General features: G+C 56.4%; 7 protein-coding genes across 7 annotated transcripts; 4 read left to right on the top strand and 3 right to left on the bottom strand.

Annotated features, from left to right (window-relative positions):
• Positions 1-2,152: 2,152 nt before the first annotated feature.
• Positions 2,153-5,791, bottom strand: CCMA1212_006645 (uncharacterized protein; the record flags this gene model as incomplete). The annotated part of the gene is made up of 2 exons (XM_073703853.1): positions 2,153-5,527; positions 5,774-5,791. 2 exons carry the CDS (start codon positions 5,789-5,791, stop codon positions 2,153-2,155), a joined length of 3,393 nt encoding a protein of 1,130 aa, XP_073557320.1.
• Positions 5,792-7,847: 2,056 nt separating this feature from the next.
• CCMA1212_006644 (uncharacterized protein) lies at positions 7,848-8,822 on the bottom strand (the record flags this gene model as incomplete). The annotated part of the gene is made up of 4 exons (XM_073703852.1): positions 7,848-7,943; positions 8,059-8,327; positions 8,388-8,600; positions 8,657-8,822. The coding sequence occupies 4 exons, from the start codon at positions 8,820-8,822 to the stop codon at positions 7,848-7,850; spliced, it is 744 nt and encodes a 247-aa protein (XP_073557319.1).
• A 3,170-nt stretch (positions 8,823-11,992) lies between these two features.
• Positions 11,993-14,360, top strand: CCMA1212_006643 (uncharacterized protein; the record flags this gene model as incomplete). Its single annotated transcript, XM_073703851.1, has 3 exons — positions 11,993-12,774; positions 12,839-12,919; positions 12,975-14,360. Exons 1-3 carry the CDS (start codon positions 11,995-11,997, stop codon positions 14,358-14,360), a joined length of 2,247 nt encoding a protein of 748 aa, XP_073557318.1. The 5' UTR covers positions 11,993-11,994.
• A 1,217-nt stretch (positions 14,361-15,577) lies between these two features.
• Positions 15,578-17,377, top strand: CCMA1212_006642 (beta-1 tubulin; the record flags this gene model as incomplete). Its single annotated transcript, XM_073703850.1, has 5 exons — positions 15,578-15,589; positions 15,827-15,850; positions 15,922-16,044; positions 16,130-16,929; positions 16,987-17,377. The coding sequence occupies 5 exons, from the start codon at positions 15,578-15,580 to the stop codon at positions 17,375-17,377; spliced, it is 1,350 nt and encodes a 449-aa protein (XP_073557317.1).
• Positions 17,378-17,642: 265 nt separating this feature from the next.
• Positions 17,643-19,067, top strand: CCMA1212_006641 (54S ribosomal protein L6; the record flags this gene model as incomplete). The annotated part of the gene is made up of 4 exons (XM_073703849.1): positions 17,643-17,647; positions 17,945-18,336; positions 18,425-18,538; positions 18,700-19,067. 4 exons carry the CDS (start codon positions 17,643-17,645, stop codon positions 19,065-19,067), a joined length of 879 nt encoding a protein of 292 aa, XP_073557316.1.
• A 257-nt stretch (positions 19,068-19,324) lies between these two features.
• On the bottom strand, positions 19,325-20,692 carry CCMA1212_006640 (uncharacterized protein; the record flags this gene model as incomplete). Its single annotated transcript, XM_073703848.1, has 1 exon — positions 19,325-20,692. The coding sequence occupies one exon, from the start codon at positions 20,690-20,692 to the stop codon at positions 19,325-19,327; it is 1,368 nt and encodes a 455-aa protein (XP_073557315.1).
• Positions 20,693-21,148: 456 nt separating this feature from the next.
• Positions 21,149-21,514, top strand: CCMA1212_006639 (uncharacterized protein; the record flags this gene model as incomplete). Its single annotated transcript, XM_073703847.1, has 1 exon — positions 21,149-21,514. The coding sequence occupies one exon, from the start codon at positions 21,149-21,151 to the stop codon at positions 21,512-21,514; it is 366 nt and encodes a 121-aa protein (XP_073557495.1).
• Positions 21,515-21,771: the final 257 nt, after the last annotated feature.

Genomic DNA, 21,771 nt, shown 5'->3' with positions numbered 1-21,771 from the left:
GAGTTTCATTACGGTGTTACCATCAAGATGAAGTAAGCCCAAAGGCCCCGGATGGGGTAGACAAAAAGAGATGGAGTCGAGAAAGCAACAGACGGGTAATGCATTTTTGGCGTGTTGAGCTGTAGTCCGTCGTGACAATGGGAAGGGGGAAGCGAAAGAGGGGGGAATTGATACTCATTTTTGTCGGGCTTGGATAATTCTCGTTCTCTTCTCCGAGTAGTTTCTGTATGATGGGTATACGGAGTTATTTTTCTCACGTTTGTTTCGTTACTTTGTCTATATGTTTTTGTGTGTTGACTTGATGAGAAACGGTGCGGGGGGGATGTAATGGAGGCCAGGAGGAGGATAGGTAATGTTGAGTGAAGTAGATACTTTGGAAAAAAAAGAATCGATTGAAGTATATATATAGGTATCAGCCATGTCTATAAGTTGCCCTGTTCTACCTACCTTTTCCCTACCTTCAGGTAAAACACCCACCTTGCCATCCTGGCCTTTTAAATCAAAGAGCTATTACCGTAACCTACCAAATCACAAATATTTCTAGCCAAAAAAAAGAAATAAACAAAGTAAGACGAGGGTGAAAAAAAAAATAACGATTCAAAGACAGGCCATTGTAGAAACAAGGCCAGAAAGGAAGATCCAGGCAAAAGTGAAATAGAAGTAGAAGCATCGCGGTCCTATAGAAGAGAAACAGAAAAAGTCAAGCGAGTCGTGAAGAAATGGTTATGTTCTCAAGCCAAATAGAATATGTCGCATAGATCATGCAATGTCACGCACGATACACGGCACAACAAGAACAACTGCCTTTTCACGAATAAAGACAAACTCGAAGAGAGGCAAAACACTCGTTGCACACTTGTCATGTCATGTCATGTCCATTGTTCAGAGCTCTTCTTCTCTCTCTCTCTGTGTGTGCCTCACACACTCTCTATCCGTGCATCCTAAAAGCTAACAGAATTTTGAAATAAGAAAAGGGGGGGGGGTCAAAGGAGTCCAGAGGGGAACGAGGCCACGAAACAGCCAAACCAACCGAACCTCAGCAGAATGGAAAACGGAAAGAAAAAAAATGAGGAAAAAGCGGAAGGGGCAAAACTGCAAGAAAGTAGAAAGAAAAGGTAATGTAGAAGAAGAAGAAAAAAAGTTCCAAACACCAGACCTATGCTTTCCTTTCGTTTGCCGACCACTGTGTATATCCTGCTGTATTCCGATTCCGAAGAAAAAAAAAAAGACCTCCTCCCTCCTTAAACCCCACCCTTTCCCTTTATTGTTTGTTTGCTTGTCTGTTGCTGTTTCTTGTAAACTCCCCGAGCTCTGTACCTCTTTTGGTTTGGGTTTTCGTGTTTTTTTTTTCTTGTAATAGAGAATTCATGGCATCCTTTGTCCTTGCTTCGCGAGCAGGAAATTTGCTGACGATGCCTTCGTCTCATAGAGGGATGAGCTTCTGCATCGGCTTGCTCCGTCTCCCTGGTTTCGGAGCTCATCATGTAGAATCGTTAATTTTGTTGTTTTTGTGTAAAAGGGATATCGAGTTAGAAGGGAAATGGTACGGTAGCCTGTTGAGCAACTGTAACCCTCTTCGTCTCTCAATCCAAAGTTCATCATCTTTTCGTAGCAAGTTGGCTCTCAGATGAGATGGCCGACAAATCATAACAAAAAGTCATGAAAGACAAAGGAAAACCACACCACATCTCCTTAACAGCAGGGCTGTCATTTCGCTCCTAGCTGTCATCGAACAGTTGGGCGAACGTCACTGTGTCCTGATCGGACTGGTATCACACGCGATTGACTTCGTGCGTCCGCTCCAACGGAGTCCAAGTATGCGTTTCAAAGGAAGTGTGGGCGAGTGCTATTGAATCGCCCAGTATGTGCTCACTGTTTCAGAATGAAACTTGATCATGGAGCGAATCAAAACTTGTGGCAGGCATCGTTGATCGCGCCGTTCAAAGTCGAGTGTCGTACCGGTAGGCGTGCTAAGCATTATCATGGAGCATTAATCGAATAAATGGTAACCCGGAACCGTCGCTATGCAAACAGAATAAACACGCAAGAACATTTGTTTCTCTGTACAGAAATCCGCCAGGCGGCAATGATGGAGGGATAGTGAAGTGATGGTAGATGCGGACTGGGGAGCAGTCTGCCAAGCAGTATCGGACTAGCTGGCGATCATGGTTTGTATGCTTCTGGTCATCGGTGAGGGCGATGGTGAGCCATCCGGAGACGATGCGTTCAACAACGAGGAAAGATTGCTGCGGTGCCGGACGGTCCGGCGAGACTGGCTTGAGCCTGGGTCGTCAAACATGCGCGTAAAGGCAGGACTCGAGTCTGAAGGGCGTTCGCGTCTTGGAGTTCCAGCCGGGCTCTGCGCTATCTGCTCCGCCCGGCGAACAACATCCGACAAGGAATCCCGAAGCTCTCCGGCTCTCTTCACCAAGACCTTCAGGCTGTTCGTGTCGAAATGCATCTTGCTATCCGACCGCGGTTGAGCGTCATGGTTGGGCGTGGAGCGATGCATGGCTTCCATCACCGAGCGAGCGCCTCGGGCGGCTTCCTGCTGCTTATCAGCCCGCAGCTCCGGTGTTTGAGTCCGACTAGGCTCATGCGCGGGTACGCTGCTGTCGTCGACCAACGGCCAATTACCACCAAAGATGTCGTCATCCGGGGAAAAGACTGATCGTCGTTTGGGAGAATGTCGTTCACGGACCACGGCCGTCTTTGACATGGGCTCCTTGTAGTCAAAGGCCATGTCGAGCTTGCTGAATGAGAGGTCTTCGAAATCGTCGTCGGAAAAGCCATCATAATACTCCTCCACGCTGTCGGAAGAAGTGGCGGCGTCGTTCTCTCCATCTATGGACTCTTCCTCGTCAGGCGAGGCCAGTGCGATGACGCCCTCGGCCTCCTTCCACAAGGTCTTTTGCGGGCCATCGAGCACATCCATATCGCGCCCATGGCGGCACAGTCGCTTGAGGTCGTTGACGAGTAGCGACAACTCGCGAATCTGCCCGGAGTGCGCCTTGACGCTGGGCTGCGATGCGCGAATAGACTCGGGCACCGAGAACAGCTTGTCACCGGCTGCGCCATCATGATCGTTGGCGCCGCCACCAAACTCGAAGTCTTCGTCCCAGTCCTCGCTGGCCGTCTTGGTGCCCATTCCCCATGTGCCAAATTTGGCCCCGGTCGCCGATTTGGCCTCGTCCACGGCGTGCGAGAGGGGGACGCTCTGGCTCCGAATGTGCGCGGGGACGTGATTGCGAATTACGGAGCGTCCGCCCCTGGCGTGAGGCTCCTGCTTCTCGTACGACGTCTTGGGGCGCAACGGGACGCCAGCTGAGCTGTTCTTCTCCTGAAAGGAGGTCTCGCTCCAGTCGAACAGGTTGTTGAGGGGCCGATCCTCCTGGTCCATGTCCGACATGTGGTCCAGACTCAGATTCGCCAGCGCAATCCTGACGTTGGGGTTGATGCTGCGAGAGTTGAGCGAGCTTCCTTTGGAGGGGGGAGACAGTGGGTTGAAAGGGGCATCGTCGTCAGCGGCCCAGTCCTGGTCAAAGTCGTCGTCCAGAGAGATGCGCCCAAACTCCTTGCCGTAGAGCGAAACGCCGTTCCGAGACGACTCGGAGCTGATGCGCGGCAGGGTGAGGACGTGGCGGCTAGAGTACCTCGCTGTGGTAGCGCCAGACTCGGCTCCCGTGGGCATCACCGTACTCTCGTCCTCCTCCATGATGTCTGTGTCACCTCCCCAGGTATGACCCAAGATTTCCTGTATTGAGAGGCGCTTGGTCCTACCATTATTTCCTGCGGTGCTCGGGGGCGAGTCGTCATAAATAGAATCCAAGGGCGTCTCGACGGCCCTCGTGCGACTGGAGGCTGCGGTGCGCAGAGAGTCAAACACCGTGTCACTCCTGTAGTCGGCGTCGTCCTCGTCGCCCGACGTGAAGCCGCGAGCGTCGCTGTCGAAGCCCTCGTGCAGTGGCGACGCCCTGGTAAGCTGCGACATGGCTGCGGAGCTGGTCGAGCTCCCCGATGGCTGGTGCGGCCGTGTTGGCTGAGAGGGCGCCCCGCCAGGCGATGCTAATAAGTGTGGCACTTCGCCTTGAAAACTCGAGCTTCTGGGAGCGGGGAGAAGTGGGGAGGACTGGCTTCTTTTATGCATTGTTAGCTGATGAACCTGGGCTGCTGAATCCAGCGCCGGCCCCTGCCGTGCTAGAGGGCTGGGCGGGATGGGCGACCGCGCCGGTGCCTTGGAGTCGAGCTCCGCGGCGACCTGCGAGCCGCTTTCGCTGGCGGCTGACACGTGCCGCCCGTCCTTGACACCATCCGGCTCAGCCCCCCGTTTGGGCCGTCGAAGGCTTCCCGACGGTCGCGAGATCCAGTTGCCGGCGGGAGCAAATGGCATGGACTGAGGTCGTGCTGCATTCTCGGGAGTCGTCAAGCAATCGTCCGCGTGAGCACCTGTCTCAGCTCGGGCTTGGCCAGGTTCCCGTCGTCGATCCATGGGGAATGGCGCCATTGGAGGCGCTGTGGCTCCCGACACCATCCTGGGCTTGACGAGATGCACCTTTTGGCGATCTTGGCCTCCGGGGGAGATGCGCTTCCCAGAGGCGGTCCGAACACCAGGGGCGCCGTCTCCCAGACGATTTGCAATGCCACCACCACTCGCCGTGTTCTTTGTCCGTGAGTGGAAAAAGGACACCCAGGAAATCCTACGGGAGCTCTGAGGTCGCACAGCGAGAGCTGGTACCGAGAGACTTTCTTGCCCCGATGATTGGTCGAAGGAAAATGCAGGCGAGGTTGGTAGGTTCGCAATATCTGCGCTCTGGCGGAAATGATGCAGCGTGGCAGATCTCTGGTGGCTCGTCGCTGGTCGGCGCAGGATAGAGAGATGCGATCTGGATCGGACGTGTGCTTGCGCGGGGCTGTCCTCGGACTGGGCTGACGCCGGAGAGCGCTTCACGAGCTTGTTGGGCGCCAGAGGGTTCGCGGCGGTGTTGGGCCTGGACAGTATCGGTGCCGAGGAGGTGTATGACTGGGCAATGGAGGGCGAATCCGGCCCAACGCTGGATCTCGACCTGACGCTTCCCTGGCGCGATAACGGGCGACGGCGAATCGAGAGCCTCCTAATCCACGATTCGCTCGACGAGGTGGAATCCCTAGGTCCGTCGGGCGTCGGCGAAGCTGAATTCTCGCGCTGTCTCAACAGCGACCGCCTGTCCGGGATGACTTTGGGTGACGTAACGGGTTGATGCGATGGCCTCTGGTAGCGCGACAGAGGAGGCCGAGACACGGTGATGGGGCTGGAAACTGCGTTCTGCTGCGGAAACTCGACTTCTATTGATGGCGCATCGATTTCGGCCTCGTATCGTAGGGGGGACAGGACGCCTGCGGGAGCAGTAACCGGCAGATCGCGATCAAACGAGATTTCCTTTCTCAGCTGGCTGTACCGCTTCTTGGGCTGAGGGAGAGCTGGTTCGACAGGTTGGCCGAACACCAGGCCGCTGGCCGCTGCAGCAATGGCAGTGCCGGTCCCAATAAGCTGCAGTAGACACGGGTCAGACAAGATACATCTTCCAGACAACACCTTGCACCAGAGTCCGTCTTCAGAAACCCTGAGGCCCGCGTTTTCCACCAGTTCAGTTGTTGTAAAAAGCCGAGCCGCGCAATGGTTGCCGTCGATGTTGGGAACGGCTCGCTGACGGTTGGGCCGATTCGACCTGATGGCGCTGGGTATGTAGATGTATGGCGCTTCAGCACCCTGAGGGCAACAGGCATCAAAACTTACACTGGAGACCGTCTGCATGATTACTGGCGAGGCGACCGCCCTCGAGTTGAACAGACGAGCCGGCAGAGCTGAGCAGAGCCGAGCAGCAGGCGCATCGTCAAGTCAATGGGACAGGCACGGGCGCTGTTGGAGAGGGCGACTTCTCCCTGGGCGGAGCAGAAACCGTTCGAGTTGTTGTTCTTCCGTTTCGAAACGCTCCCTGTGGCCGAAACTCGTGCCGCGCTGCCCAGAAGATAGCTAAGGCGGTTGTTTTGGGACTGGACTTTGCGAGCCCACAGCCCGGGGGGGGGGGGAGTCGGAGGGTAGATAACAGGCGACCGGCCAGGGCAGCGAGGAGAGAAGGGAGAGAAGGGAGAAGGGGGTAACGAAATGAAAAGAGGTGCAAAAAGCGAAGAAGAAGGGGACAGGAAATGAGGAAGCTATTTCCTGCGTATGGTCCCTGCTTGACGTCGCCCAGATGCCGCCGCCGCGAGGACTGGAGCTTGCAGGTGAGAGCAGAGACCAGACGCAGCAACCAGGACAGCGCTACGAGATCCCGGCCAGCCCAGTGACACAAGCCGTCAGTCCAGGACAGGGGATATGGAGTGACAGAGGAGGGTGACGGAGAGACAGAGACCTCAGTTGCGCGCACTGATGCTGGATGGATGGATGGATGGATGCAGTGCTACCACCAGGCCTGACGACAGCTCAACTGGGCTGTCTGGAGACTGCAATCTTAGCGGCTCGATCATGGGCTAATTAGCGGGCGGAGCCTGCTGATGCTCAGGGCGTCTGCACGCCGTCGGGCCCTGGAGCTTAGGGAGGAGCTTGGCCTGGGGCCTGGGGGCTAGTGGGCGAAACACGCCGCTGGTGGGCGGCTGAGACCAGCTCGGCGCTGGGCGCTGGGCCACCCCCCCCGCTGAAACGGGGACGGAGGTACGAGGAACATGGCGACCGTCTCCCGTTTTGAACGGGGGTGGCCCTGGGAGCGCATCCATTGGACGACGGCCATGGCGCTTGCACAGACCGTCATCTGGGCTTCACAGCCACTCCCGGCCCGCCTCATTTGCTGCTGCCAGAGCACTGCATTCACTACTATTATCTCCCAATAGGGCAGCAAAGCCACCAGCTCGGTCTGCACCGAGCGAAACGGACAGGGCTAACGGACGCCTCATTTCGGAGCCGGGTCTTTTTGAGGGCGAAGCGCCTGCTGATCTCACAGGGCTGCTGGGGATGAGAGTCCATTACATGTACCTACCTACTGTACACGAGAGGTGGTGCTCCAGGTAAAGGATCGACAAAAGACGGGTAAGGTGTAGGTACATACTTGGATACATGTACATACACTCACCGCTGCTTGAGAGAACAACAACAAATAACAACAACAAGACCAAAACAACAACAGCATCAACAAATCCTGCGGCCCTCCGTAATGGACGAGCGAGACACGCAGCAGCGTCTTGTTTACACTCTGCTGGCGGGGCATGTTTGGGCAGCGGCACAGTTGATCTCAGCAAAAGAATGTCGCATCCCGGCTGTGGGGGCGGGTCTGATGTACACAATACCGGAGCATTCTTCGCATGCGCACGCAATTTGGGTGCAGCTGCCCCCGGCCGCGGCGTACCGACGACCCCCGGAGCTGCCTCCAATCCCCCGTCAGCAGCTCCCCGTATGAACATGAAGAAAAACACCACCAAGCGGTGCTAGTGCCTTGCTTGTGCCCGTCCAGGCCACGCTCCCGCCCTATCACCTCTCACACGGCGGCATCGCAGTCCACCTCCAAAACCCACCACGGCCAACAATGGGGCTCATCCAGCCGTTCTATCCTTGGGGGCATCGACAAATCGAGCATCACCAAGCCATCAGTTCGCCTCTCCAACGGCCTGTCGGCGCAAACTCTGTGTCCGGAAATGGACACACCGAGTGTCTAGCCTCTGCGTTTAGGCCTCCTGCTGCCGCCTGGTGCCGCAAACACTGGGAAGTTCAGGACGCCAGCAGACGTCTGTCAGACGAATCACGGTTGGAACCTGGCCGGAAACTCTGTTTTGCCCTGCCTTGACGCTGTGTCACCGTCTGAAATTAGCCCGCGGCAGCTTCAGACACCAGAGCCCAGAGCCCAGAAGCCAACAGCACGGACAAGGAGAGTTTCCACGAGGCCCAAAGTGGGTGCCGTGAAGCTGTCACGAGCCCTCTTTGCTTGCATGTTTTTGAGTTTCATCACAAATCAAAGTTCGACATCATGGAGTGCAGTACCTACTTCGTACAACAAGTACTGCTGCCCTCTTCATGTTCTTCTCTGGACTTACGACTCGCTCTCGCCATGAACGTGGCACACCAGTCACCACTGCAACCGAGGAGTTGCTCTGCTTGTGTCTCACCAGCTCTCTCTCCCCTTGTGCCCACCCACAGCGTCTCCCAATCTTGCGTCCTGTGGATGGCATCACCCAGCCCGACAGATCTGTGAGACAGCATCTCGCTTCGTGCCTGGCCCTCGCCAAACGAGCCACGGCCACATGCTCTCGAAGCATGCCCGTGTGCCGCAACGTCGAGCCGATACTACCACGCTCCTCAGGCACTATTAACATATGTTCTTTAGCTCCGATCTGCTACGCTTCTCAGATGACCCAAGGCCGACTGCATGCCGCGAGATCTACGACTTGTCTGTCGCGAATCTCTCCCTTCCTCTCTCCCTCCTCCTCTGACTCGCCGTCCCGCCCTCCTGGTATGCGTTCCCAGGAGAACAGGCCGACCAAGACGAGATCCCGAGGAATTTCGAGGGCTTCACAAGCGCCAGGTCCGCTCTCTGCCCGATGGGACGCAAACACACGAAGCAATCGGTTCAGTGCGCCTATCTGCCATGGGCGCTTGTGGCACCCCGTCGTCCAATGGAGGGGCCAGGCACACACGGAATTGTTCCAGCGCGGCAGGACTCCTCCGAACACCATTCTTGGTTTTTTTGCGTCTCCTTTCCAGCCTTCTCTCCGGAACCATTGGTGGCATCCAACCCGATCCACGGCTTCTCGTCGGCGCCAACGAGCGCTACTGCTGCATCAATGGATCGCGATGCCATCGCTAGTTCCGCGTGCTAACCGCTGGGCCGGCATAAGGCCAGCCCAGCTCAGCTGGCAACCCTGGCATCCTGGCTCCGGCCAACTTTGTGAAGTCAGCTTGACGCAATCACCTCATTTCTTCGATTGCGTCCCGGGCCCCGGCCTTTGAGCTGCTGTGCTCTCGTGCCAACCGATGCGGCTCCCGTCGCGGTGATCCCGCCGATCGCAGGCTGGGCTGATTCTAGAGCCATTGGCCGCTGCCTGTCGCGATGCTGCTTCATGTCGAGAGCAAGCAACCGCCACGCAAGTCCGAGACAGTCGACACAAATTTACCATCAATACGGTGCCCATCTGTTGCAACGTCCCAACCGCTCAATATGGTGGCAAACAAGGCGAGGCAACTGGAGGGAGGCAGCAGGACTCGAGCCAAACAGTGGGCAGTTGCTGCTCAAGTCTTCAGCTGCTCGAGACCACGGCTTCCGGATTGCTTCGAGAACCAGCCAATGGGCGTCAACAAGCCGCCTTACATGCATTGGTTTGCTAGCCTGCCCCTCCATCGCGAACCTGAAACAGCATTGATTTTACAGTGCTAGCGACAGTTTGCTGGCATCGTCATCCAAGTTTCGATCACGTTTGGATTCCTTCGAGTCTCCGCCGATGGACTTGAGTTGAGCATGCCTTGCTGTCAAGACCGGCTTGAGTTGAGTCTCAGTTGCATGTTGTCGCTGCGAGACACTCTAAAGAACTCCCTGCGAGGCAAGGAACGACTGGCTTCGAGACACTCATTTTCTCTAGACTACACCGTTCATTGCAGCAAACACTCTAAGCCCTTGCATGGTGCCCGGTTTTAGAAATCGCAGAGGAGTCGTCAACGCTTTCGCACAATCAGTTTCTCAAACTCCCTCTCGGGAGACATTCATATCTACCTAGGCCAGTATACGGAGGGGTACCGAATCCGCCCGTCTTAGGCGGTTGGATTACTGATGAAATTCTCTCACGGTACAGTAACAGTATCGTGTCCAATGCCCTTCTAACAAGCACGTCCATTGCTGCGCGTCTCTCGTCCAAAGAACAGTCAATTCCGCCCCAGTAGGAGCCATCCATTAGTCAAGCTCGTCATGGCCATCATTCTGGCGTTTCAGATCCCATGCGATTCACCCCGCCGCGGAAATCCAGCTCGACCGACGTCTTTCCTTGTTGCCTCTCGTATTATCATGCGCTCTCTCACCGCAGGTTCGCAATTTCGCTAGATGGGCTCACGAAAAGCCTCACTGCTCAGATCTTCGCTCCCTGCAATTGTGCGGAGACGGCCCCGCGGCTTCCATTTGCATACACGGAAGCACTGGGAAGTCATCAGCGTCAAGTGTCCTGGCAACCGAATCCCTGCCACCCGAATGCTGCTATCACAGGTGCATTGTTGTTTTCTCTTCTTGTTCAGTGCAGCATGTCTAACATCTGGCACATGTAAGGCAAGGCAGTTTGCTCCCCCCTGCGTCTCGTCTTTCCCGGTGCAGATCCGCATGTCGAAAATGAGGCTTGGTATACTACGGCATAAGCAACATTGAAGAGCAAGCAAGGAGGCGCCATAACACACGCTGAACTGCTCGCAATCAAACGACGCTATCGCAAAGTAACACATGCGTCGTTTAGTGCAATCTCGGGAGGCTCTTGCCAAAGACATCAACGTTGTCCAAGAAGTACATGCTCTGTTGTGCCAGCAACGGCAGCAACGAGAACCCGAGAATCGCGAGAAGGGAGCAACGAGCTGTTCTCCCCGACCTGCAAGGCGGGATGGATGAGTATCAATGTGCGACAGCAAGAGGTTCGGACTGCTGAGACTCTCTTAAGAGCTTCACAGCCACACCTGTCGGCGCTATACACGTATGCAAGGGGAATTGCGACTTCAATCACAAGATGATGGACGAGAATCGCAAAATCCCCGAGTCCCTCAAACGGCGGCTCTTACACACAATGTCCAAAACCACAAGGGCAGTTCTCCAATGCCCGCCCAGACTCGTAGCAACTACGAAAGCACATCGGGCAATGTGACACTGCTACTAGACAACCAATTGAATCCAGTAACTTGTAATTTCATCCTAGAAATCCCGCTTTTTGTACCCAACTACTATGGGTTCTCTCTAGCATCGATCACGCGTAATACTCTACTAGGCAGTATCCGTCGCGAAAGAATAACCTGGAAATAGAAATCCAACGCCCGTGGGATTCCAACAGGGGTCACTCCGTTTTAGGTTTACGCAACCTCATTGGCTATCCTACAGCATTAGCCCGAGTTTCGGATTTCGAACAACGCATCAAACTTGGATTCAGGATGGATGGGCGTGTCGTCGTCAGCTTGATTTTAGAGTTTTTGTCCGGCTTTGCGCCCATTTCCGGGGAACTCCTGTATGTGTACTAGGCAGGTAGGTAAGGTGAGGTGAGGTGAGGTAAGGAACGAATCAGTTCTGACACCTCGTTTGGAAGTTGGAAGTTTGTTGCAGCGCGTGGAATGGAAATTGCGTGAGGCTGTAAGCCGGGGCTTCGGGTATCCCCTTTTTCCCCTTCGAGAGTTATGACCTATTCGGGATTGCGGAAGAGGCTTGATGAGGTTGTGAAATTGGGGGGATTGCGCCCCGAGCCGCGGGCGCGATGGCGCAATGGTTTGAACGTTTTTTTTTGCTTTTTTGCTTCACAGTTTGCTTCAATGGATGCTATTGCCGTTTTGGAAGCTCCTTCTGACGGATGAGGATGGTGAAGGGTGTTCTGTGTCGGAAATGGCAACGTGCACATCCTCATCTGAACTGAGTAGGCATACGGAAGAGCTCTTTTGCTGACACCGTTTGATGTGAGCTGGAGGAGATCCAGAGCTAGCGCGCAACTTGTCGCGGATATTCTTCTAGCGCGGAATATGGGCTTACCGAGGCTGCGAGCTCAGAGAGCCGGATCGTTTCGGCCCGTCCGCCCCCCCAACGTCACCAATCATGGCGGGGCAAATGATACGCCGTCTGAAGAATTTCACGATTGGAGCTTGAACGAAGATAGATGCGAATCATCTCCAGAGCGGGCAACGATATCCAGGCGATCAATCGGCCTTTGAAGCCTCCGTATTCGAAGTAGAATCCACCGAAAATCGATTCGACAACCTGATATTCCTGGAACTTCACTGCCCTCGGCATCGCACATCGCCCGACAGCCATGGAGGCCGAAATCAGGGCCGTTCTCCCCAACATCGACCCGGTCGTGTCCGATTACTCGGTTGGCTATCTGACCCATGCATCAACCGCCTGGTCCGACGAAGAGAGCGAGGCACACGTCTCCCCTCTCAGCGAGGCGGCGTCGATAATCACCGAATTGCTCCTCTCCGCGTCCGGAGACCCCGCCCAGGAGGAAAAGATCAAGCAGCTCGTCGAGAAATGGGTCGACAAGTACGCCGAAGCGAACGGAGGCGAGCGCCGCGGCCCCTCCGCCATCAGGAGGCTGGACCAGACGATCCAGGTCAGCTCCCAGCGGAACATGTCCTCGACGCTGGCCGTAGCCGGTGGCGCCGTCGACCTCGAGTCCGCCAATGTGCGAAAGGTCGAGTCCAAGGTCGACCGCAAGAAGCTGGAAAAGGCCGAGCGCAAGATTGCCGCCAAGCAGCAGAAGAAGACGTTCAAGACGGTCGAGTACGAGGCGTCGAGGTTGCTGGAGCAGCCCGAGGATGCGCAGTCGTACGAGGAGTTTTACATGGCTGTCAACCCGCTGCAGCTGGGTGCGTCGGGGGCCAACAAGACCAAGGATATCAAGCTGGATAACATCGATGTGTCCATTGGCGCCAACCGCATTCTTACCGATACCACGCTTACGCTGGCATATGGCCATCGCTATGGTCTCGTTGGTAACAACGGTGTGGGTAAATCCACGCTGCTGAGAGCTCTCTCCAGGAGAGAAGTGCCCATTCCGACGCACATTTCTATTCTCCACGTCGAGCAAGAGGTAAGTCGTATACCTTATCCTCCGTCCTCTAGACTTGCGGAGAAGGCTGACATGCTTTTGCTAGATTACCGGTGACGATACCCCAGCTCTACAGGCAGTTCTTGATGCCGATGTGTGGAGAAAGGTCCTTCTCAGAGAACAAGAGGTAAGAACAATGGCGTAGCAGGCTTTCGAGTACTTCTTCTGACTTGTTTTCACAGGACCTTACGGCTAGGCTGGCAGATTTGGAGGCCCAGCGAGCTCCCTTGGCCGACACTTCGGCAGATGCTGCCAGGTTAGATCTGGAAAAGGAGACCCTGGACACCAAGCTGGGCGATGTCCAAGCCAAGCTGGCCGAGATGGAATCCGACAAGGCAGAGTCTCGTGCCGCCAGTATCCTGGCCGGTCTCGGTTTCTCGCCCGAGAGACAGCAATACGCGACAAAGACCTTCTCCGGTGGTTGGCGTATGCGTCTGGCGCTGGCGCGTGCTCTATTTTGCGAGCCTGACTTGTTGCTGCTCGACGAACCGTCCAACATGTTGGACGTCCCTTCGATCACTTTCCTCTCAAACTATCTCCAAGACTACCCCAGCACGGTGCTCGTTGTCTCTCACGACAGAGCGTTCCTCAACGAAGTCGCGACGGACATTATTCACCAGCACTCCCAGCGACTCGACTACTACCGCGGAGCCAACTTCGAGTCCTTTTATGCCACACGCGAGGAGCGGAAAAAGGTGGCCAAGAGAGAGTACGAGAAGCAGATGGCCGAGCGAGCACATCTGCAAGCCTTTATCGACAAGTTCCGGTACAATGCGGCCAAGTCGTCGGAAGCGCAGTCCCGTATCAAGAAGCTGGAGAAGATGCCCGTGTTGGAACCGCCAGAGAAGGAATACGACGTCAAGTTCCAGTTCCCCGAGGTGGAAAAGCTGTCGCCTCCCATCATCCAGATGTCAGGGGTCAGCTTTGGATATTCTGCCGACAAGCCGCTGCTCAGCAACGTGGATCTCGATGTTCAGCTGGATTCCCGTATCGGCATCGTCGGACCCAACGGTGCGGGTAAGACGACGGTCTTGAAGCTGCTCGTGGGCAAGCTGGAACCGACAAAGGGTCTCGTCACGTCGCACCCACGACTTCGCATCGGCTTCTTCGCGCAGCACCACGTGGACTCGCTCGACCTCACTATGAGTGCCGTCAGCTTCATGGCCAAGGCGTATCCCGGAAGGACGGACGAAGAGTACCGACGCCAGCTGGGAGCCTTTGGCATCACGGGCACGACGGGCCTGCAGAAGATGGCGCAGCTCTCTGGAGGTCAAAAGTCGAGGGTGGCATTCGCCTGCCTGGCACTGACGCAGCCGCACATTCTGGTGCTGGACGAGCCGTCCAACCACTTGGACATTGAGGCCATGGACGCGCTGGCGGAGGCGCTCAACGAGTTCCAGGGCGGCGTGCTGATGGTCTCGCACGACGTGACGATGCTGCAGACGGTGTGCACGTCGCTGTGGGTGTGCGACGGGGGCACGGTCGAGAAGTTTGACGGCACGGTGCAGCAGTACAAGAAGAAGATTGCGGCTCAAGCAGACGCCGCCGGTGTTGTCAAGGCTCATTAGACCACACGTAGTATATCAGAGTCGGTCCATTTATTATACCAATTGTTTACCTGGGAAGTTCTCTCAATGGCAAGCCAGGCTGTAAATATCTGTCTCTCCATCTGTCCTTCTATCTGTTAAAACTCGGTTTTCATCTTGAACTCGGCATTCAATCTTGGTCATGCTCGGCATTTCTCACCCTCTGTGCTTCATGTTCTCTGAGACATGGAATGGCCTGTCATCTTCTTTGCCGGATCCTCGCAGGGACGCGGCCAGGAAATGTGGAGACGGCCAGCTCTTCATCTCGGCTCTGTGAGCTGGCGCTGCATGAGATGGAGAAAAAGGGCAAAAGAAGAAGAGGCCTGGCCCGGTGTTGCGGTAAAAGGAGTGCATGTTTTTGCCGCTCTATTCTCACCTGCGTGTGCTGTGCCTTTTTCCTTGTCACTGCTGTTCTTTGGTCAAGCCTCTCTTCCTGGTCGAGTTAGGAACAGGTGATTGATGGTCAGGCCCAACCTTGACGTCCAGGGACCAAAGGCGGCAAATTCTGCTTAGCGTGCCTGCAAGTTCTCGCTGCCAGGTTTGCCAGGCACTGGTACCTTGTCGGTGCTGGACTTGGACGGGTACTGTAGCTGTTGGTGCGTGGCACATCTCCCTACTTGGTTCTTATTTGAGGTCCAACCGCTGCCAGACGCCGCTGTGAACATGAAGCTTCAGGCAGTATCTATCTAGTCTAGGAGGAATCCAATGTGCATGTAGTGGTGTTGAGTTAATGGCCCTGTACTCGGTTTACTGTCAACTGAAGCACCCAACTTAGTAGGTACTGCCATCTCCAGCAGCCAGCCACAGCGCCCCAGCTGCATCCCTCCCCCCCTATCCAGGCCCTGTAGCCACCCGCCGTCCAGCGACTGGCCAGCGCGCCTCCAGGCTCTACCCGTACTGGACTGGACTCCATGGACCTAGGTCCTCCTTCCCCGGCCCACGCCCCGCCCTGGCACCCCTCCCAGGTGTCCATTTCCATTTGAGCGGTGAACCCGCGCATCCCCACCCGCCTGTTCCCAACCCGGAACTCCAACAAAACCCTCCAGCTTTCCTCCAGCCCAAGCTCTTGCTCCTCCCAAACCCGCCAAAAGCTCCTTGTTGTCGCGCGCCCTCGTTTCGTTTGCGTCTCCCGTCTCTCTCTGTCTTTTTCCCTCTCCTTACGGAAGCTCCTAAACTTTTTTTCCATCACAGCAGCCATCATGCGTGAGATTGTGAGTTGATTGCCTTTTCCCTCTTCATCTTCCCCTCTCCGTTGTTTACTTTGGGCCACTCTCGCAAACGCGTTTGGCGACTGGAGCCCCTGAAATTGTACCCCGCCAAACCTCGACGAAACGAACACTTTGGCGTTTTCCCACCCCGAATGAAGGCCCAATTCCGCTCGAGGGAGGCGTGTCGTGATGCTGAGTGAATGACATTTGCTAATTGCTGAGTTTTCTTTCGATGAATAGGTTCACATCCAGACCGGCCAGTGCGTAAGTCACTTCTTGCCTCCACGAAACCCCCCCGCCGAGGACCGCAGACAGGAGCTCACCATCTTCGACAGGGTAACCAAATCGGTGCCGCCTTTTGGCAGACCATCTCTGGCGAGCACGGCCTCGACAGCAATGGTATCTATGGAGGCTCTTCCGAGCTCCAGCTGGAGCGCATGAACGTCTACTTCAACGAGGTAAGCGTTTCCCCCCATTTTCGCTGGCGTTTACGGCTCGCCGCGCGAGCACCTCTCTCGGTAGAAGCCCCTATTCTGACTCCAGGTGATGCAGGCCAACAACAACAAGTATGTTCCTCGCGCTGTCCTCGTCGATCTCGAGCCCGGTACCATGGACGCCGTCCGTGCCGGTCCCTTCGGTCAGCTCTTCCGACCCGACAACTTCATCTTCGGCCAGTCCAGCGCCGGCAACAACTGGGCCAAGGGCCACTACACCGAGGGCGCCGAGCTCGTCGACAACGTCCTCGACGTGATCCGCCGTGAGGCTGAGGGCTGCGACTGCCTGCAGGGCTTCCAGATCACCCACTCCCTCGGCGGTGGTACCGGATCCGGCATGGGCACGCTCCTCATCTCCAAGATCCGCGAGGAATTCCCCGACCGAATGATGGCCACCTTCTCCGTCATGCCGTCCCCCAAGGTGTCCGACACCGTCGTTGAACCCTACAACGCCACCCTCTCCGTCCACCAGCTGGTCGAGAACTCGGACGAGACCTTCTGCATTGACAACGAGGCTCTCTACGACATCTGCATGCGCACCCTGAAGCTGTCCAACCCTGCCTACGGTGACCTGAACTACCTCGTCTCCGCCGTCATGTCGGGCATCACCACGTGTCTGCGATTCCCCGGTCAGCTCAACTCTGACCTGCGCAAGCTGGCTGTTAACATGGTTCCCTTCCCCCGTCTCCACTTCTTCATGGTCGGATTCGCTCCCCTGACGAGCCCCGGCGCCCACTCCTTCCGTGCCGTCACCGTGCCCGAACTCACCCAGCAGATGTTCGACCCCAAGAACATGATGGCGGCTTCCGACTTCCGCAACGGTCGCTACCTGACCTGCTGCTCCATCTTGTAAGTAGTGATGTGCCCCCGAGAGATACCGAGACAGGGTACTAACGGATGTTCTAGCCGTGGAAAGGTCGCCATGAAGGAGGTTGAGGACCAGATGCGAAACGTTCAGAACAAGAACTCGACCTACTTTGTTGAGTGGATCCCCAACAACATCCAGACTGCCCTTTGCGCCATCCCTCCCCGTGGCCTGAAGATGTCGTCCACCTTCATCGGCAACTCGACTTCGATCCAGGAGCTATTCAAGCGTGTCGGCGAGCAGTTCAGCGCCATGTTCCGTCGCAAGGCCTTCTTGCACTGGTACACTGGTGAGGGCATGGACGAGATGGAGTTCACCGAGGCCGAGTCCAACATGAACGACTTGGTGTCCGAATACCAGCAGTACCAGGAGGCTGGCATCGACGAGGAGGAGGAGTACGAGGAGGAGGCTCCCGCCGAGCACGAGGAGTAAAGAGTCTGCTAGCGCACGGCGGGCTTTTTTTTGTTATTACTTTTCTTCTTCGGGTGCATGCTTGATGTGTAGCCCCTGATTACACTGTACGACTTGCCTTGAGGGGGACTGTTTAGATGATTGGACGACCATTTGATATCCACGCGCGATATGACAGTCGGTCAGACGGCAAGTGTTTGCAAACCTAATGAAATAAAAGAGTACAGTTATGTACATACTACGTTGCTAAAGCCTTGTTTTCTCTCTGCGTGTGATGATTCTAAAGATGATGTTTGAATGCTCGTTGGCTCTCTTTGGTCTACGAAAGACTTGTCAATGTCGCGAACTGCTTGTAGGAACGACGTATCGATTTGAGTTGAATGGCAATATCATTTTTTTCATGACTTGAAGACCACCCGCGATTCAATTCTTTTGAGTCGACGGCTGGAACCGCCAAGTTGATATCCAGCTATTGAGACACAGTGCGGTACACCACCCAGCACCCCCCATCCATCCGCTGACTCAGCAAAAAGTTCGACGCCAGCTCCAGAAACTCGATCAAGCACAACCTCCAAAAGAGAGAACCAGTGCAACAAGGCAGAACCACCCACCTACGGCGCCATTGGAGTTGCGACACAGAATCCCCAGCTCCGCGATCCAAATGGCCGGAATCCTCGCCCCTTGCCGCAACAGCGGCAGGGCCTTGTCCGCGGCGGCGGCAGCGGCAGCCTCGCCGAGCCCTCTCTCGGCATTCCTCCCAGCGGCGTCTTCATCGGCCGGCCGATTCCTCCTCTCCTCCCCCTCTGCGACACGACAGCGACCGTTTTCGACGACACACGCGGCCCGGTCGAAGCTCGGCCGGACGCCGCTCAGCGTGCCCCCGGGCGTGGAGGTTGTCATGGGGGAGCCGAGGGCTGTGCGGAGCGCGACGTCGTATAAGCCTGTTGTGAGGAAGACGATTACCGTTACGGGGCCATTGGGTGCGTTTTCTTCTGAAGAATGGGATATGATGAGACAAGGGTTAATTGCTGAATGTCGGGCTGGACTGACGGAGTTGATTGTGTCTAGGAACGTTGACGCTGGATGTGCCCGAGTTTGTGGACCTTGTGCAGAGCGCCGAGGATAAGACTGCGACGTTGAGCGTGAGGGATCCGAATGAAAAGGAGCAGAAGGAGATGTGGGGTACGTTTTTTTCCATCCTCATCTTCATTATCATCGTGACAATTCCCTTTGCATCTCTGTTTCTTTCCTACGCCAATTGCTCCCAATCCGTCGTCGACAACACAAGACCCAAAAGCCTTCTCCTCTTTGATCACAGCCCCAGCTAATTTCAGTTTCCACAGGCACATCATGGTCCTACCTAAACAACCACATCACCGGCGTCTCCGAAGGCCACACGGCCATCCTGCGCCTCGTCGGCGTCGGCTACCGCGCCAGCGTCGAGGAGCGCGGCGCCAAGGAGACGTACCCCGGCCAGAAATTCCTCTGCCTCAAGCTCGGCTTCACGCACCCGGTCGAGGTCGGCATCCCGCGCGGCGTCACCGTCACGACGCCCTCGCTGACGAGGATCCTGCTCGAGGGGCCCGATAGGGAGGCCCTCATGAGCTTTGCGGGCGTGGTGCGCAAGTGGAGGCCGCCGGAGCCGTATAAGGGCAAGGGCGTGTTTATTAATGACCAGACGATCAAGTTGAAGCAGAAGAAGATCAAATAAATGGCTTGACGTGATGGGGGGAGATGGAGGCTTTGCGATTGATGGGACGGTTGGAAAGGATTCAAAAAGAGGAAAGGGGGGTTTAAAAGGAGGGTGCAAAGGAACGACAATGTACAATATGCAGTCTTTGGTGCGGGTGTTTTTGACAGAGGCTTGTATGATCATCAACTGAGAGAAAATAGGGGAGCTCTCTCGCTATATATTCTACATACTAGGCACTTAGACACAAGGTATATATATATATATATATATATCCTCTACAGCTTCGCGCTCAGCACTTCCTGCACCGCCTCCAACACCTTGCCATGCACCGCCAACGGCGCCGCCACGACGCCCTTGTTGTTCGCCAGCGTCCGTCCGACGCTGAAATCGAGCCTCTTGCCATGGACATCCGTAACCTGGCCGCCCGCCTCCCGCACGATCAAGTCGCCCGCAGCATGGTCCCAAATCTTCTCCTGGTACGTCGCGCTCACGGGCAGCCGTAGATAAATGTCGCCCGCGCCGCGCGCGATGGAACCGTACTTGGCCTGGCTGTCCATGCGCACGCTCGGCGCGGTGATGCCCAGCTTCTGCGAGATGGCGGCCTGGTCTCCGTGCGAGGAATGGCCCGCCTCGACGCTCTCGCAAAAGTTTGCCCTTGTCAGGTCGTCGATGGCGCGCATGGAGATGGGCGTGCCGCCGGCCTCGGGGTCGAGGCTCACCGTCGCGAGGGGCCGGCTCGTGGCGCCGTGGCCCAGGACGGCGGAGAAGAGCACGCCGTGGCCCTCGTCGGTCTGGTTCTCGCCGATGCCGGCCGTCAGGCGGGCCGCGTCGTCGACGGGCAGGTTGGGGCAGCCCAGGGCGCCGACCTTGACGTCGCCGTCGACCATGAGGGCGAGGCACACGGCGTACTGGCCGCCTCGCAGGAAGCCCTTTGTGCCGTCGATGGGGTCAATGGCCCAGATTCGGCCCTGGGAGCCACCGGGGCTGTTTCCCTTGTCGATCAGCTCGACCATGGCGTCGGCATCCTTGATCGGTCCCCCGAGCAGCGCCTCGGCGTCGGGGTTGTCCAGCTTCGTGTCCCGCACCAGCTCCCAGACGGTGGTCCGCAGGGCCTCGTCCTCGCGGAGCTTGGCCGACTCCTCCTCGGCGACGATGGCGTCGTCGGGGAAGTTGTGCTGCAGGGCGGCGATGATGAGGGCCTGGGCGCCAAAGTCGCCGATGGTGACGGGCGACTTGTCGTTCTTGTCGACGGTGCCTTTGGCCTTTTCGTGGAAGACGCGCTTGGTGAGGATGGAGGCGCGCTGGACGGCGAGCTGGGCGACGAGCAGCTCCTTTGAGTACGTGTCGCGGCGCATCGTTGCGGTTGCGGGAGAGGAATGTCTTTGGAGGGTGAAGAGGCGGGTTTGGCGGAGGAGGGAGGAGAGGTGGCCGAGGCGGGGAATGAGGAGAGCCGTGGTGACGCCTGCGATGGGGGTGAGGAGGGAGATGAGGAGGATGATGGCGGGGAGGAGGAGGAAGAGAATGAGGCGGAGGCTGGGGGAGGTTGAGCGACGATGAGAGGGACAAGGAGGAGAGATTGGCGATGGACCAGAGGCCGATGGCGGTTGTTTATGTGGAGATGCAGAGGCAGGAGATGATGACATTCCCCCTCTAAGCTACATGGAGCCACGGAAACAATGACGGGAAATTAATTAGATAGGTCCTCAACTGCAATTGCATGAGTTATTCAATGTTGTACAATGAGCAGCTCCCATCATAGAATTCAAGCCCCCGACGGCCCGTCAAGCAGCGCAAAGCCTCCTCTGTAGATTCCTCCCGATCCCCCGCCGACGTCCCGCTGTCTGCTCCCCTCCAATCCCGCCCCAAACACCCCGCCTGCCAGCTCCTCTGACAAGCACCTCCATGGCGGGGCCCAGCTCCGGCGCTCCGGCCGTCCAATTTTCCGGGCCAGCAGAAAAAATTACCAGTCAACTGCTGGTCCAACCACTTGAACTGCACTTAATCCAATCGTCCCGAGCCGCGAACATCACCACCAACGACTTACAACTTCTCAACGATATATACCCCCCGTCTTCATACCCCGACTTACGCAAACAACAATGGCCTCCTCCCCCGCAAACCTGCGCTCCCTCTACCGCTCCCTCCTCCGCGAACTCCCGCCCCGCCCCATCCTCTCCTCCCCGCGAACTCCTCTCCACCACCGCATCCGGTCCTCCTTTGTCGTCGACAGCCCTTCTTCGTCGTCTTCTTCTTCTTCCTCAGCTTCAGCTTCAGCGCCGGCGGACCAGCACCAGGTTGACCTCGGCCACCAGCTCGTCGCCTACCTGCGCGCCCAGCGCATGTACGTCACCCTCATCGAGCGCTACAACCCGGGCATGGACATGGATCAGTCCGAGCGCATCCGGTTGACGGCCAGGAGGGTCGGCATGGATCTTCCTTCGTTTGGGAAGAATGGGGCGCAGTAGACATGGCTTTTGTTTACTGCGTCGTTTTTATAACTTCTTATTTTTCTTCATTACCATTATTCGAGCATTGTTGTTCGTTACGGTCATAAGTATTCGACTCGAGGAGGGTGGCCGTCGTGTGACCTACCTATTACGCCATTTTACGCCATATGCTATATCCATACCGCTCAATCAGCCACGGAAAAGAATGTATCATCATATTGGGGGACGAAATACCCCGTGTACCATTACGAGCGACTCTTTCACCTATCACACAA

The sequence above is a fragment of the Trichoderma ghanense genome (assembly GCF_004382785.1).
Source record: "Trichoderma ghanense strain CCMA-1212 chromosome Unknown scaffold_8, whole genome shotgun sequence".
NCBI classification, from domain to species: Eukaryota; Fungi; Ascomycota; class Sordariomycetes; order Hypocreales; family Hypocreaceae; genus Trichoderma; species Trichoderma ghanense.
Note: the sequence above shows the minus strand (reverse complement) of the source record. Positions and strands in the feature narration are given on the sequence as shown.